This window comes from Syngnathus acus, chromosome 24 (genome assembly GCF_901709675.1).
Source record: "Syngnathus acus chromosome 24, fSynAcu1.2, whole genome shotgun sequence".
NCBI lineage: Eukaryota > Metazoa > Chordata > Actinopteri > Syngnathiformes > Syngnathidae > Syngnathus > Syngnathus acus.
This window is the reverse complement of record NC_051108.1, coordinates 6,165,187-6,178,521: the sequence shown is the minus strand read 5'-3', so window position 1 is coordinate 6,178,521 and position 13,335 is coordinate 6,165,187. Positions and strand designations below refer to the sequence as shown.

Genomic DNA, 13,335 nt, shown 5'->3' with positions numbered 1-13,335 from the left:
GTTAAAGACCTTCAGGCACACTTTAAACTTATTTCAAGTTATTCAAGTGTAGTCAGGGAGAAAATCCAAGTCCAACACTTGTTTACTGGAGTTTGTTCATTGGTAATCTGTCACTCCCGGCAGGCTTAGCAAAAAATACTGTTTTTGTAAGTAAATATTATACAGTGATATTTTTGGTGGGTGGCTGGAACAGATTAAAAGCAACTCCATTCATTTCAATGGTGAAAGATGATTTGAGCTACTGTACGAGTATTATGAGAAGTGTGCTCACGGAACAAATTAAACTCGGATCGCAAGGCACCACTAATTGTGGATTCTTATTACCTCAGCCACACGGGGGCGCCAAATTGCCTTCAATCCTCTCTCTCTCCCTCTCTTTCTCGTGGTCATTCTCTCTCTTTTTTTCTCTCTGTCTTTTCATGGCTCCTCCAGTCTTTCCAAATCAGTCATTCAGTCTGTGAAGCCGACTCACATCCACTCACCCGCCCCCTCACACACTCACACGCACACACAGAAACCCAGGACACGCTGCCGCCGTCGATGCAGGGCTGCGAGGCGCACTGACAGCGACCGTGCTGGGAGGCTCTGTCGGGGAAAAAAAAAAATATAACAATAAGGAAGCCTGTCATTTAGTAGGGGGGAGGGGGGCGTGGGGGTCTCTAAAGGAACGAGGAGTAGACAGACTGCTGACTTTTGTTTTTTTTTCCCTCTTCTCACGCGTGGTGGACTAGATGGCAGGGGCTCAGCCAGGAGTCCACGCGCTGCAGCTCAAGCCGGTGTCCGTGCCCGAGAGCCTCAGACGGGGCAACAAATTCATGAAATGGGATGATGTGAGTCACCAGCAGAGATTGTATTCTTCTTATGTGTGCGCATGCAGTGATTTGGTTTCGTTGTGCTGATTGCATAGTTATGATGACACAATGTGCTCGAGTGGATGGATGGATGGATGTGACAGTGCTCACATGCTTTGTTTACACACCTTCTCGTATCGTAGGCGCGCGCGTGCGTGAGGGTGTTATTGAAATTAAACTTGAATTAATTTCTGTTACATGACTTGAGTTGACTAATCATCATTATCATCATCTTAACCCCCACACCCCTTCCACTCCGAGCTCCCCCCCCCTCTTTGTTATCGTTGCCTGTTTTGTGCTTCAGACAAATGACCTTGATTAAAATTGATTGCACGCTGCCATCTGAGTGGCATGTCAAATATATCCACAGTTGAGTAGTTCCAGCAAATAGCCATATCCCGCGCTTGGCTGCTGCTGCTGCATCTTGCCCAGTTGCTTATACTACTCAATGAAATATCTTTTTTTTTTTTTATCGTCTCACAATTATTTGTTGAATTTCTATTTTTATTTCAACGGTGACTCGTTCAAACACAAGGATGTATCGTATACAACATTTAATTATAATACACAATTTTCAGTCCATCCACTAAGGTGACTCATGCACTGTGATGTCATTCCAGGACCCTAAATCAATGAGCTGTTGTTTTATAGCCCCTAGTAGTTCATTTGAATGCTTGTTATTTACAGTACAGCAAGTGTTTTGTTTTCTCCAGTCAGTTTGTAGGTTGCGTTTGACCTATTTAGTTCATTAAATGTGACCATGCATATTCTTCTGAAAAATAATGACGGTGTATTTCCCAGCATGGGACAAACGAGCCACCTAATTTTAGGATTATTTTGGCTCTGACTCTCATGAATGGTGTGTTTCGAGAAGTCCACGAGGTGTTTTCCCCCCAACCCGTCCATGTTTGTGTACTGACCGTTTGTGGTTGTGGGCCTTACTCCAGAACAAAATGCCCGCCTCGTTCTTTTCCCTGTAAAAATATAACACTCTGGGAAAGATGAGCTCAGATACTTTCTCTTGTTTAATTTCCCATGCACGTCTTCCTTCCTCTTTCCTCCTGCTGTGAGGCTGGATGGAAAGAACCCACAGACAAGCAGACAAATGGACAGAGAGAATGCTAAAGCTCTGGAGATGAAAATCAAATTCGGTGCTATTGTGGTTTCAGATGAAACCTTTGAACATCTCTTAACAGGAAATTGTACAAGCCGGTAATTGCAGCTAATCCTGTAGGGTCAGTTTTATTCCGGTATTCCTCATTCACAGCAGTGGATTGAGAAATTTATGTTGTTGTTGGTTTTTTTTTTTTGGCGGGGGGGGTATTTGAACATGTGCAACATTTTTTTAAACATTTTTTGGTATGCTGGAACGAATTATCGGCATTTCCATTCATTTCAATGGGGAAAGATGATTTGCAATTGTTTTGAGTTTTTACTGTAGTCTCAATAAATAGAAGTCGTATCTCCTAAAAACAAAATATTTTTTCGTGAACCTCCTTCCTCTTTACACAGAAGAAAATGAGTTGATTATGCATTTTATTCCCTTACCGCACACAATTTATTTGCCATTGTTCTCCGATATTTCCACAGTTCTGTGCGTTAGGGCCTTTTGACGCTTGATTCATTTCATTCAGCCATCGTGCAGCAGTGAATCTTTAAGTAAGAGTGGAGCACAGGCAGGCATCCAAAATGAGTCGTCTTAAAGATAAGTGACAGATGTTGGCATGCGGATCATGTTGGGTCACTGTCAACACATTTTCTTTTTTTTTTTTTATGTAAAAAGCTGTCGTGCTGCCTGCTCTAATGCTGTCGAATAAAAGATGTCATCAGGCTCAATGGGAGTTGTAGAAATCCCATTAACGTGGTGGAATATGTCTTTTGTATGGCCAGCTAGAATTACCTCCTAAGGCGTTACATATATTATTATTCATATAAATACCATTAAATTTAATGAAAAAATATTCATTATTATTTGAGAAATGCATTTTTATAAAGAAATCCATCAGCCGCCTTATGCGATCTACCCATGAACCTATTTGCACGCACCATCCAGCAAATCCTAATCGACTTACGATTAGCATGCTTCCCCACGTCCCCGGCGTTACCGGATCAGGATCGGCAAACCGTGGGTTGCCATAGCGCCGCAACTCCGCCATGTCGTCTTCTCGAGATTTGAACTGGAAAGCTAATGGAATATCGCGTCTTTCGACCCTTTTAATGTCAGAGCCTTTGATAGCATCCCCGCCTGCACCAGATGGGGTCTCGATCCAATACAACACACAACAGATGCCGGCAATTAGCATTATTGGCAAATGTCATGATAGAGACCTCATTAGAACCCCCCCCCCCTTGAACATTTGCCCACAAATGCAGCATTGCCCTCGCTCAACTCAAAGATGTAGCGCTCAGGTGAACTTGTGCTCCGTGTCTCTTTATATAAATGCGTCCAATAATATCCAGCAGGCCTGAGGGTCAGAAGTGTGTGTTTGCACAAGGCTTGGAGTCAACTGAGGTGCGGAAAAAAAATAAAATGAGGCGAGCAGGCACGCACGATGCGTCTCCACGGGACCCTAAGCAAATTACATTTCGGGGCTCTCTATTTCTGCCGATAATAAAATCTAAGCTCTATTAATTGCTCTTCGGGGACCTCTAGTGGTCGTCAGGCCTTTTTCTTATTTACTCTTTGAAATCCTTCATCTGGAAATCTTACGCAGGTGCAAACCTTTCATTTCTTGGAAAGTTAAACAATTCTTTCGTCTTTTTTTGTAGGACTCCACCACCGTGAGCACCGTGACGGTAACCGTCGACCCCAAAGGCTACTTCCTCTACTGGACCGACCAGAACAAGGTGAGCGTCTTACTACTCGCGGTGCGATCGAACTGAAGTACAAACACAATGTCGTCATAATCCCCAAAGCAAAGAAAACGTGTGCGTGAAAGGTTGCCAGTTAAAAGTATTAACACCCGATTCCCGAGGGAGCTAACGTCCTGACTGTAAAAGCTAAGATGGAGACTCGGTGACATTGAAATCAAATATTTGATTCAGGCATTAACTCGACACCTGTGAGATTTAAACGTTTCCTATTGTTTCTCTCCAAGCCTCGGAACTCGCTCTGTTTTGTTAGCAGTCTGTAAACTCACCCAGACTTGCCGTTTCTATTCGTGCGTGCGTGTCTATTAAATGGCCTTCATTGATTTTATGTTGGCCCGCATCTGGAGATCTGCTGACGCGACTGAACCTTCCCCGAGCGCTAATTTGTATTAGCACGCCGTGCGAAGGCAGTCTGGGACAATCGGCGGCGGGTAACTTTAGATGTAGACGGTGAAGAAAGAACATCCTTCAACAAACACCACCTGAGGGGCTTTCCGCTCTGTTTACACATGCTACATGCGCTAAAGGTCACTTGGAGTGTACACAACGAGGTTTGCGGAAACAAATCACTTTTAGTGCTTTTTTTTTTTGCAGTATTTTAACAACAGGTCTTTTTCATTGTGCATTATTTCTCTTTAATTACATTTCTAAATATACAGCAGGATTTATTTTCTTTGCTAATGCTACGTTTGTGCTGTTAGCATCTTTGTGTGTGGTCTCCACTTCGCTCTGACACCACTCCTTAAAACTGGTATTACTGGTAACGAGTGGAGCCCCAGCAAGGCTCTATTAGGACATGCGCAAGCGGCCATGCGGTTCCGCGAACGTCGCCTCGTGTTTATAGAGCCGTCGCGTGTTCTCGCCGCACATCTGTTGAGCAGCAGCACCTACGTCCAGGGGGGACGGGCATGATAGCCTGCAGAGTAAAAGCATTCCTGGCATTCCTTGAGAAACTACAACCCAACCAGTTTGATTTTCACGCTTGCACAAAAGTTAAAATGCTGTGTAAAACATTACCTGACAGTTTGACCTCAACACTTTGTTTTGGAATGCCTCACGAACAAAAGCGGTATTTGCTCGAATCGGGTGTGCCGAGATACATAATGAATTGTCCGGTGAGGGCAACCACAGTGGTAACGCATACCAGCGCTCGGAACAGGTGCTTCTTTCGGAGTTTAAAAATAATTGCCGTTACTGAGAGAGGCCGACGTAAAACGACCCCGTCCGTCCCTTTTGCTTGTAGTTGCCATGCGACCGCTCTCACGCCACCTTTGCAAATGTCACATTCTCGTTCGGCCGCCGCTCATCTCCCTGAGAATGCTGCTCCTTCCCCCTCGATCGGACAAACAAAAGACTCAAAATGAGGTCTGACTACGTTCCTCGCCATCCGTCCGTCTGTCCGTCTCTGCAGAATTCGCTGTTCCCCCTGAGCGCAGCAATTTTCCTTGATCGCCGACGCTTGTTGCCCCCTCCTTTTCCCCGTCAGCACTTCTGAGAGAAGAGAGGCGCAACAGCATAAATCCACAGCCAATCTAAAGGAAAGTGAATTGTGACCTCAAACGAGTTACAGCCTGGCACGCCGGTGCCCCCTTTTCTATCATTTTGCAACAGTCTAAGAGAGACGGAAAATAGTGAGAGGGACAAAAAGTCCCATTTTCACTAAGCAACACATTTGAGTTCCGTTTACTATGTGAGTCTTTTCTTCTATTCTGCAAAGGCATGAATAGGACTCAGAAAAAGATCTTTTCCTGGCTTACCTCCAGACGGATCCTGAGGCCTGAGCTTGTTGATATTCAGAAAGTAACGTTCCAACATTAATTCCATTTTTATGCCTTGCGATTGTGTGGCCAGGCTTTTATTAATATTGACCTTATATGTCTGGGGACTGTAACGTTTTATATCGGTTATTTATCGGTCGGCCACTTAAGTGTTATGATAGCCGGGCCGGCGTTCCGACAACGCTTGCTTCTTGCCGCTTTCATCACTCCGAGAGAATGAAATGTTGACCTGACGCATTGTTAAGTGGACGTGTCAAACGAGTCCTAAGCAGAAAAACAGGATTAGCTTCTTTGCCCCTTCCAAAAAAAAAAACAGGAGGGATTAGCTGCTCTTGAATTTCGATTTGGACTTTTTCTGCTTTTGAGAACCGCGCTCTCGTTTTTTTTTTTTTTTCTTTTTTCAGTCTGTTCCAAAGTGCTGCGTCTGGTTGCCTGGCGAGAATCTGCCAGAGGAGTAAAGAGGGTGATTAAGTGTCTCATGGTCTCGTGGGGCACAGGTATTTATAATGTAGATGCCGGCCCATTTCTGGGCCGCTTATTAAAGTAAAGATGATCGGTCGTGTTGATTCATGCCGTCAAAGCTGGCAACTTAATCACGTGGCAGCTAATTGAGAATCGTTTTACAATTCAAGGAGGAAGTGCCACTTAGGTTCAACCGTCCTGCGGTGAGAAGAAGCTCTAACGGAGCCGCAAGTTACCGCTGAGAATTACAAAACACCTTTTAGCTCCTCTCAGTGGGCCGCGCTTGTCCGGAATGGGCTTCACTCTCCTGGAAATCGCGATTGACTCCCAGTGGTACTTTTTCTATTAGCTTCTACTTGCTCCATCAACTTACTCTTGCTAAAAAAATAAAAATAAATAAATAAATTCATTATTGTGAGAAAAATAAATTAATAATTAATCACTAAAATGGATTCATGGCTCAGCCTTAGAGGAGCAACTGCCTCAATTTGTCTTATCCCCTTCCCATCCATTCCTGATTAACACCTCTGCCTGTGTGCCGTCACTTATAGATCTCCAAAAACTGTTTATGTTGGCGGCTCTAAAGGGATTCATTAAATCCCTCGGCGGCGGATTTGCTCTATTAGTTTTAATCACGGCCAATCCGACGTCGGCATTTACACAGCGCTCACTCTTCTAAACTGACATTTGAAATTGATCGCCATGGCAGTCCACTTCATGTGACTTTTTTTTTTTGGCAACAAAGTCGTTTGCCAGCCATGTGCTGGCTTCCCTCGGGGAGCCCTTTGGAATGAAAGCGTCTTTTGAAGTTAGTTTGACGGCTTTGGTACTTGGCAAAGGACAAAAAGCGTGATGTTGTCCTCTTCTCTCGTTTGTAAACAGGAAGACGTTTTATCGTGTTTATTGAAGCTTCTTTTATTCATAAACTGTGTTAGTCTGTCAGTTGTTTGCTATAGCTATAGAATTAATTTATAGTTACGCAAGTGACTTCCACTTCAAGGCCCATTTCGTTGTTTGGGCAATTAGTTTTTTTTTTTTTGCGTTACGGCCATTTCCTATTGCTTCCTGCCGCACGTCAACCAATGAGCGGTGAGAAATCGAGTGGGCGACTGGTAAGTAGAAAAAGATCTTTAACTCCATCATGCCGGGTGGAGACGGATGTTGAGTGGTGAGTGGGATAGTAAGTAGTCATAATAACGCAGACCTGAGTCCCCCACCTCCCCCCTTCGTTGAGCTATCTTGTTTAATCATTTACAAGCATATTAGAAGAAACTGCATAGCTTGCGTTCACTCGCATAATTTCCAAATATTTCGCTCCTTCCTGGGGCCAAAATATTAGGCGCACCATTGCCTTTGAGTCCCGATATTCAGCTTACCTCTTCCGTCGTCGCATTTGGTCACCTGGTGGTTACACTTGGCGAACCAAGTGTGTCACCAATGTGGGTCAGTCGTGCATCACCCCACTACTCCCCTTCAATTGAATTTCAGTCGGCGCTGATAAGGCTGTATCGGATTCAAGGAAAGGAAAGGAGTGGAATCATGGAATCCCAAAACCTCGTTGGCAAGGAAACTGTTTCTACTCTGTGGTGGATGCCCGACTCCCCGAGAACTCATGACATCATAGTCAGGTGATATGAATGAACCAATTGGAATCCAGTGTGTAGAAGGGCTCGAGTCCAAATGTGGGTCAGGTGGTTAAAATATATTTTTGCCTTCTTTTAGTGTGAAACAAAGAAACAATCCTCCACAAATTCTTACACTGATAATCTTTGAACCCATCGATCTTGTCAGAAAGGTAAAATGCTAACCGGTAAGAGTATCGGGAATGCGCCAACGGAAAGACCTAACACAGACATGATAGATTTCACCGCAGAGAGCAAATGATGAATGGATTTCTCTTCACCGCCCGCTTCGCTTTGTCCTGATATCAAAAGACACCCCACCCCGGATGCCGTTTGCGGTGGCGCCTGAGCTAGCGAGGTGACGAAGCGACGGTCTTCGCTTTGATCCTCAAAGGATTCTCAGTGTAGAGTTCTTGCACGAGCGATCGTGATGTGGAAAAGCTGCACGGAGACTAGATAAGAAATATCTTTAAGCAATCCGAAGATACAAGACGTGTCAAACAAGAAGGTTTGAGGTTAAGAGATCATCTGCAACAGAAACTCGATTTGTGTACCACAAGGTACGATTCACCCCAGAAGTCTCCTCGTCTAGTTTTCTTCCACCAGTGTCCACATTTGCATTTGCAAGGACTTGGAGATGCGATCTCATGGATGTTCCATTGCGTGAGGAGGCCATGAAGGAGGCTCAGACAGATGGAAGAGCAGACCCTCGAGAGCACAGATGGCACCAAAAAGGGCGAGGAAATGAGATGAGGAAGTGGGATGGTGTTGTTTTTGTGTACCTGCGATGCAGAGCTGACATGACAAGATGTGAGAAAAGGCAGGCTGAGGATGAACCTGAAAGAGGCAGATGTCCACCCAGAGGACAGGTGAGACGTCAGCGACCGGTGAGGGACGATGCGGAACGAGGTGGCTTGATGGACGGGTGACGTTAGCTGCCCCCCCTCGCCGCCCCCCTATGTCATCCCGCACTGCTCCGCTATCTGTCAAACAGGAGTGTACTCTCCTGCCTTGCATGCTCCCTCGGCGCACTCCATCCGTCAAGCGTGGGAGCCCGAGTGTGTCTGTTGCATGGGTGCTCATTTGATTGGGCCGCAGGAGCACCGTGTTTACCCTGCGGCATCACAAGAAAAAACCCGAGCCATTTCCAACTGTTGCCATTAAAAGACGTGCCAAGCTTCTCTATGTTGCCGGCATCCATCATCCCGCTCTTCGGAGTGAATGCCAAAAGGGAAGTCATCGAGAGGAGGCCGCGGGTGAAATATGACAAAGATCATTAGCTCCGTATGCAGCAGTGACTACGTTTTATCTCAAAGGTCTTCCATCTCACCTCATTTCTTTTCCCCCCTCAGCCGTCACTCGCCACTTGAGTCTCATAAATAATTCACCCTGTGGATCTAAAGTCCAAATCTGTCGTCTTTGCGAGTTTCGCAAAGGCGTTCCGGCGGAGTCGAGCGCCCGCCTCCCGCGTGTCTGCTCCCTGCGCAGCCACTCGAGACACGAACTCCCTGTTGTTGTTCACCAAGCCAACACACGACAGACGAGTTGAGTGGATGTGACTCGCCGTGCAAGCGCCACCTGTTTTCCGACTGTCAAGTGCCATTTTACAGGCCCGCTGCCGCTTCTAATATCTTCCCGAGCAGATAATACAAATAGTTATACATCCATGATGAATTCCACAAAGCGCTTTTCTTGCTGCGAGGGTGAAGAAAAAAAAAATTCCATTAGGAAAAGGCAGCATGTTGCAGATACATCAGGAGGATCCACACACAGACGATATTGCCGTCGCAGGTTAAGCACGCTCATTAATTTCTCTAGTTTCTCCCCCGCTGGTGCTGTTACTCGTTTCCCAGACGTGCTGCGTATGCTAATGGTCTTTGGCTCAACCTCTTTCTTTCTCAGATGAGGCAAAGATGTATTTCATAACAGTCAGACATTATTTGACCAGTTACTGGCATTGCAAAATAGTCAAAATATAAAAAAAAGAAACGATTATTGGAATTTCATCAGGCCGAATTCTGAACTCCGCATTGGTCGGTTTGTTTAATTCACCGCTGGCCATCGTCACCGATATCACGATCGTCAATCAAATTAATCGGAATCAAATTTGACCAAAAAAAAAGCGAATTGATAAATTGAGACACTTTGATCACCGCACCAGAAGTCCTATAATCTGAGAGCCACTTAGCACCACGTCCCCCGCCGCCGCTCTCCATAGAAAAGCAAATAAAAGCCTTTTGCTGTTTTCTCGTAAAAGACAAGAACAAGCAGAGAGCATCAATTAAATCGTCTCACTTTGCCCAGAACCAATGTCTGAGTCAAAGGTTAGTGCCTACGCTGAAAACGCCATTCTTTGAAGTCACTCCGCCGGGGGGGTGGTTGGGGTGCCGCACGAGGGGCTCTGTGAAACAGCGGGAGGTTCCGGAAGCACCTCGTGGCGCACATTAAGTTTAACAAAAAAATGGCGCCAGTACTCTGAGAAAGACAATCATTTAAAAGGACAATTCCAGTGAATCTGGGAGTAGAAAAAAAAAAACGTCTGGGCGGTGGAGAAAGCAGTCGAGTATGGATTTGCAGATAAGAATGGAGAATAAAGCCCAGTTGTAATTTTCCGCCGAGTCGATAGCGAGATGACGCGCCTTGCCTCCTCCCTTTCCACCTTGCGCCCCGCTCCGCCTCCCACTCGCAGCGATAATCCATCCCGATAAAGGGATTGTGTGCAATCAAGATACACTCACCAGCCACAATATTAGGTACCATCCAATACAAGATGGTGGAGGGGGCACGGTATGATGCATTCCATTCACCCCTAACCGCTGCGATGTTCTCTTTCCCTGCAGGAGACTGACTTACTGGATATCGCGTACATCAAAGATGCCCGCAATGGAAAATGCACCAAAACGCCAAAGGTGAGCCCAACTGATGTACAGTATTGATTGTAACAGACCAAAAAAAACAAAGACCGCAGACACTTTGAGCGAAGGATTCTAAAGGGGGCACGTGACAGCTAAGATGGCCGACGTCTCGGAAATACATTAGCGCTGGATGGAGACGAGCTGTCTGAGGTTGTGATGAGTGAGGCCGGCAAGGAAAGGGAGGAGGGAAAAATAGTTAGCCAGCCGATATCAGAATTACTAAAGAAGAAATGTCCACATTTGATGTATTTAGACCAAATTATTAGACTAAATTAATTCAACAAAATTGTAATACAATAATGAAAAATATATAATTCGGTCAAAATAAATATTAGGTAAAATGATGATAAATTTTAATTTATTTAATTTTATTTACGATATATAAATTATAAAATTATATAAATGTATTTATTATTTTAAACCATAATAAAAATATATATTATACATAATAAATGCACTATACTGCTTTAGTGTAACATTGTTACTGCACTTAACTCGAAAAACTGTCCCCCAAAAAATAAATAAAAATAGATCAACTAAAATCATACGCAATTTAAATGTTGCTAATATTGGACACATTATTTTGACATTTTTGGGAGATTTTTGCTTTCTTTATTCATAGCCCACTAAATTGCTTGCAATTTCTTTTAATGCCCCCCGCACTGCACTGCAGAGCTGAATCAAATCAGCTTTAAGAATGCTGCCTTGCGATGAGGAAAATCAATATCGCTGATCAATAGTAGCAATGTATCTTCGCTCTGTGTGCGGGGGAGGATGGCGGGCGAGAGAGATAGTGTTCATCCGTCTTCATTTAATTCTCCTGTTTGTATGTTGATTTCTGAAGCCAAATTGCCTCAAAGCAACATGGCAGCCGACAGCTTCGCTCCCCGACGGGGTGCAGTCACGCTCCGCGGGCGGCGTGTAATCAGAGGCGGCTGCATCTCGCCGCCTTCGCTGTTATGCCTGCTTTTTTTTTTCTCCCCTGAAAAACAAAATGCGGCTCATTGTCTCACACCCAAACGTGTGGGCGGCCCGCCGGCGACCTCGCGCCACCCCGCCTGAGAGCGGTCGCCGCTCGTACGTGACTCACACGCCACTCGACCGCTCGATGGAGGCGCATTGACACATTTTGCTGTCTGCTCTTTTTTTTTTTATGCTGCTCAGTATCTCAAAGCAGTGGAAGTTTGGGAAAATAATAATCGCATATTCAATCACAGTCAAAGAAAAACACACGGACACTTAGAAGAACGACTGTGTCCTTGCCGCCACTAATTAGCATGCGTCCACCCCGCCGTCATTCACACTGATTAGATTGGTCGCTTGTCAGAGCGACGCTTTGTGCGACAAGGCAGATCTCCGAGTCAATCACAGACAGACAAGCGGAGGGAGGGACGTGCTGTCTTCTTTTCTTCTTCTTAGCGACTGTCTGTGGTTATTTTTAGTGCTTTTGTAGCCGTCACCAAATGTTCCCGCTGTGGTGGCGGCAACGCGCATATTGTGGCTCTCATTTTGGATCCTCCCTTATTGGTGATTCATATTTATATTTGTAAAATATGATTTTAAAATGGCCTTGATAACATGTATAAGAGCATCGTTTTTTGGGGGGGATGGAGCTGCACTGTTTTTGTTTACGGCCTTCCTATCCTTAATATGTTCCCTGTGGGACCTCGTTACAATTTGATTTGACTCCCAGGAAAATCCAAACCCTCCCCCATCTCAGGATGGGGATTGACCATTTCCAAAGTGTACCGTTGATGCTAAATGGCCGCATATGGGTTCCCGGCAGTGTCAGTTTGCAGCTCGCCCCAGTAGACTGCTGCTAAATACGGCTCAGCTTGTGTGTGCCCAGCCTTGTAACAGGATCCGGGTAAAGACCAGCAGGCCCTCAGCTGGGTAGAGCTCACAATAGCAACTCTGAGTGGGGATGACACGGTGTGGTAAAAGCTATCATCATCAGCTTGATCATCACTGACACAAAGTGAGCCAGACTCAAAACAAAGCGATACAGGAAAAAACGCATTCTGCCATAGGTAACAATTTTAATTACCGAGCATAATTAGTTTTATGGCCAAAGTGCAACGACTCACATTTACAGTATACCCAAAATATTGCAGTACCCTGTGTGAATAGTAAAAAGCAGAAACAGCAAAACACTTGAGCCTCCGTCGAAGCAATTTTGCAGGGTCTCTGTGTGAAATAGGCTTTTGATAACAAGTGACGACATCTCCAAATGACTCCTCCCTCCCCAAACAAAAAAACATTCTGCTTGACCTACCAAGCACTGCAACGTTCAATTTTATGCTTCATATAGGTTGTCATACACTGTTGCGCAATCAAATCCAATACATTTAAAACAAAACGCGACTTTATTATGCTGTAAAAAAAAAGTAACTATTGATTTCTGACCAAAACAAATGGTCACATGAGGTTGTTCTTTTCTTAACAGCCCGTGTTTAGAAGCTGCCCCTCAGTGTCCAAATAAATCCAAAGAAAAAGCCAAAACGCACCCAGAGCTACTTAAAAGGCGTCATTTTCAAATCCCGCATTGAGGTGTGCGCTGAGCGATAAGCACCTAATTAGGATGTTGTTGTTGGAGCAACACTGATTAGGCAGCTTAAGATGCTTCGTGTGAAAACAAGAGAGTATTAACATTTTTTATCACCCCCGGTGCACCTCCTTCTTGCAAAAATATGTAACGCGGCGTGAGTTGACAGGCGAGCGCGGGTTGCGGCTTTCATCTGTTCACAGTAGCCAAAAGAAAAAAATACATTTAATATTTATCATCTTGAATATTTTGTTTTTCAGAAAGTACATCGTCGTTTGCAGTTTGCAGTGT

At 44.8% G+C, this 13,335-nt stretch overlaps 1 protein-coding gene and 1 long non-coding RNA gene across 3 annotated transcripts in view; one reads left to right on the top strand and one right to left on the bottom strand.

Moving 5' to 3' along the window:
- The first annotated feature begins 467 nt into the window (after positions 1-467).
- Positions 468-13,335, top strand: part of LOC119117678 (1-phosphatidylinositol 4,5-bisphosphate phosphodiesterase beta-1) — a 35,229-nt gene continuing 22,361 nt past the window's right edge. Inside the window, exons 1-3 of one of the 2 annotated variants that reach the window (XR_005096574.1) lie at positions 468-830; positions 3,621-3,698; positions 10,425-10,493. Coding sequence is in view for 1 of the 2 variants with exons in the window: in XM_037244103.1 (XP_037099998.1) it covers positions 732-830; positions 3,621-3,698; positions 10,425-10,493 (246 nt within the window). In the remaining variant the exon portion in view is untranslated. The remainder of the gene's footprint in view (positions 831-3,620; positions 3,699-10,424; positions 10,494-13,335) is intronic. The other variant, XM_037244103.1, reaches the window with a different exon arrangement.
- LOC119117681 lies at positions 4,668-5,992 on the bottom strand. Its single transcript, XR_005096575.1, has 2 exons — positions 5,480-5,992; positions 4,668-5,254 (listed from the first exon to the last, which is right to left on the bottom strand). It is a non-coding gene; the product is annotated as an uncharacterized LOC119117681 (long non-coding RNA).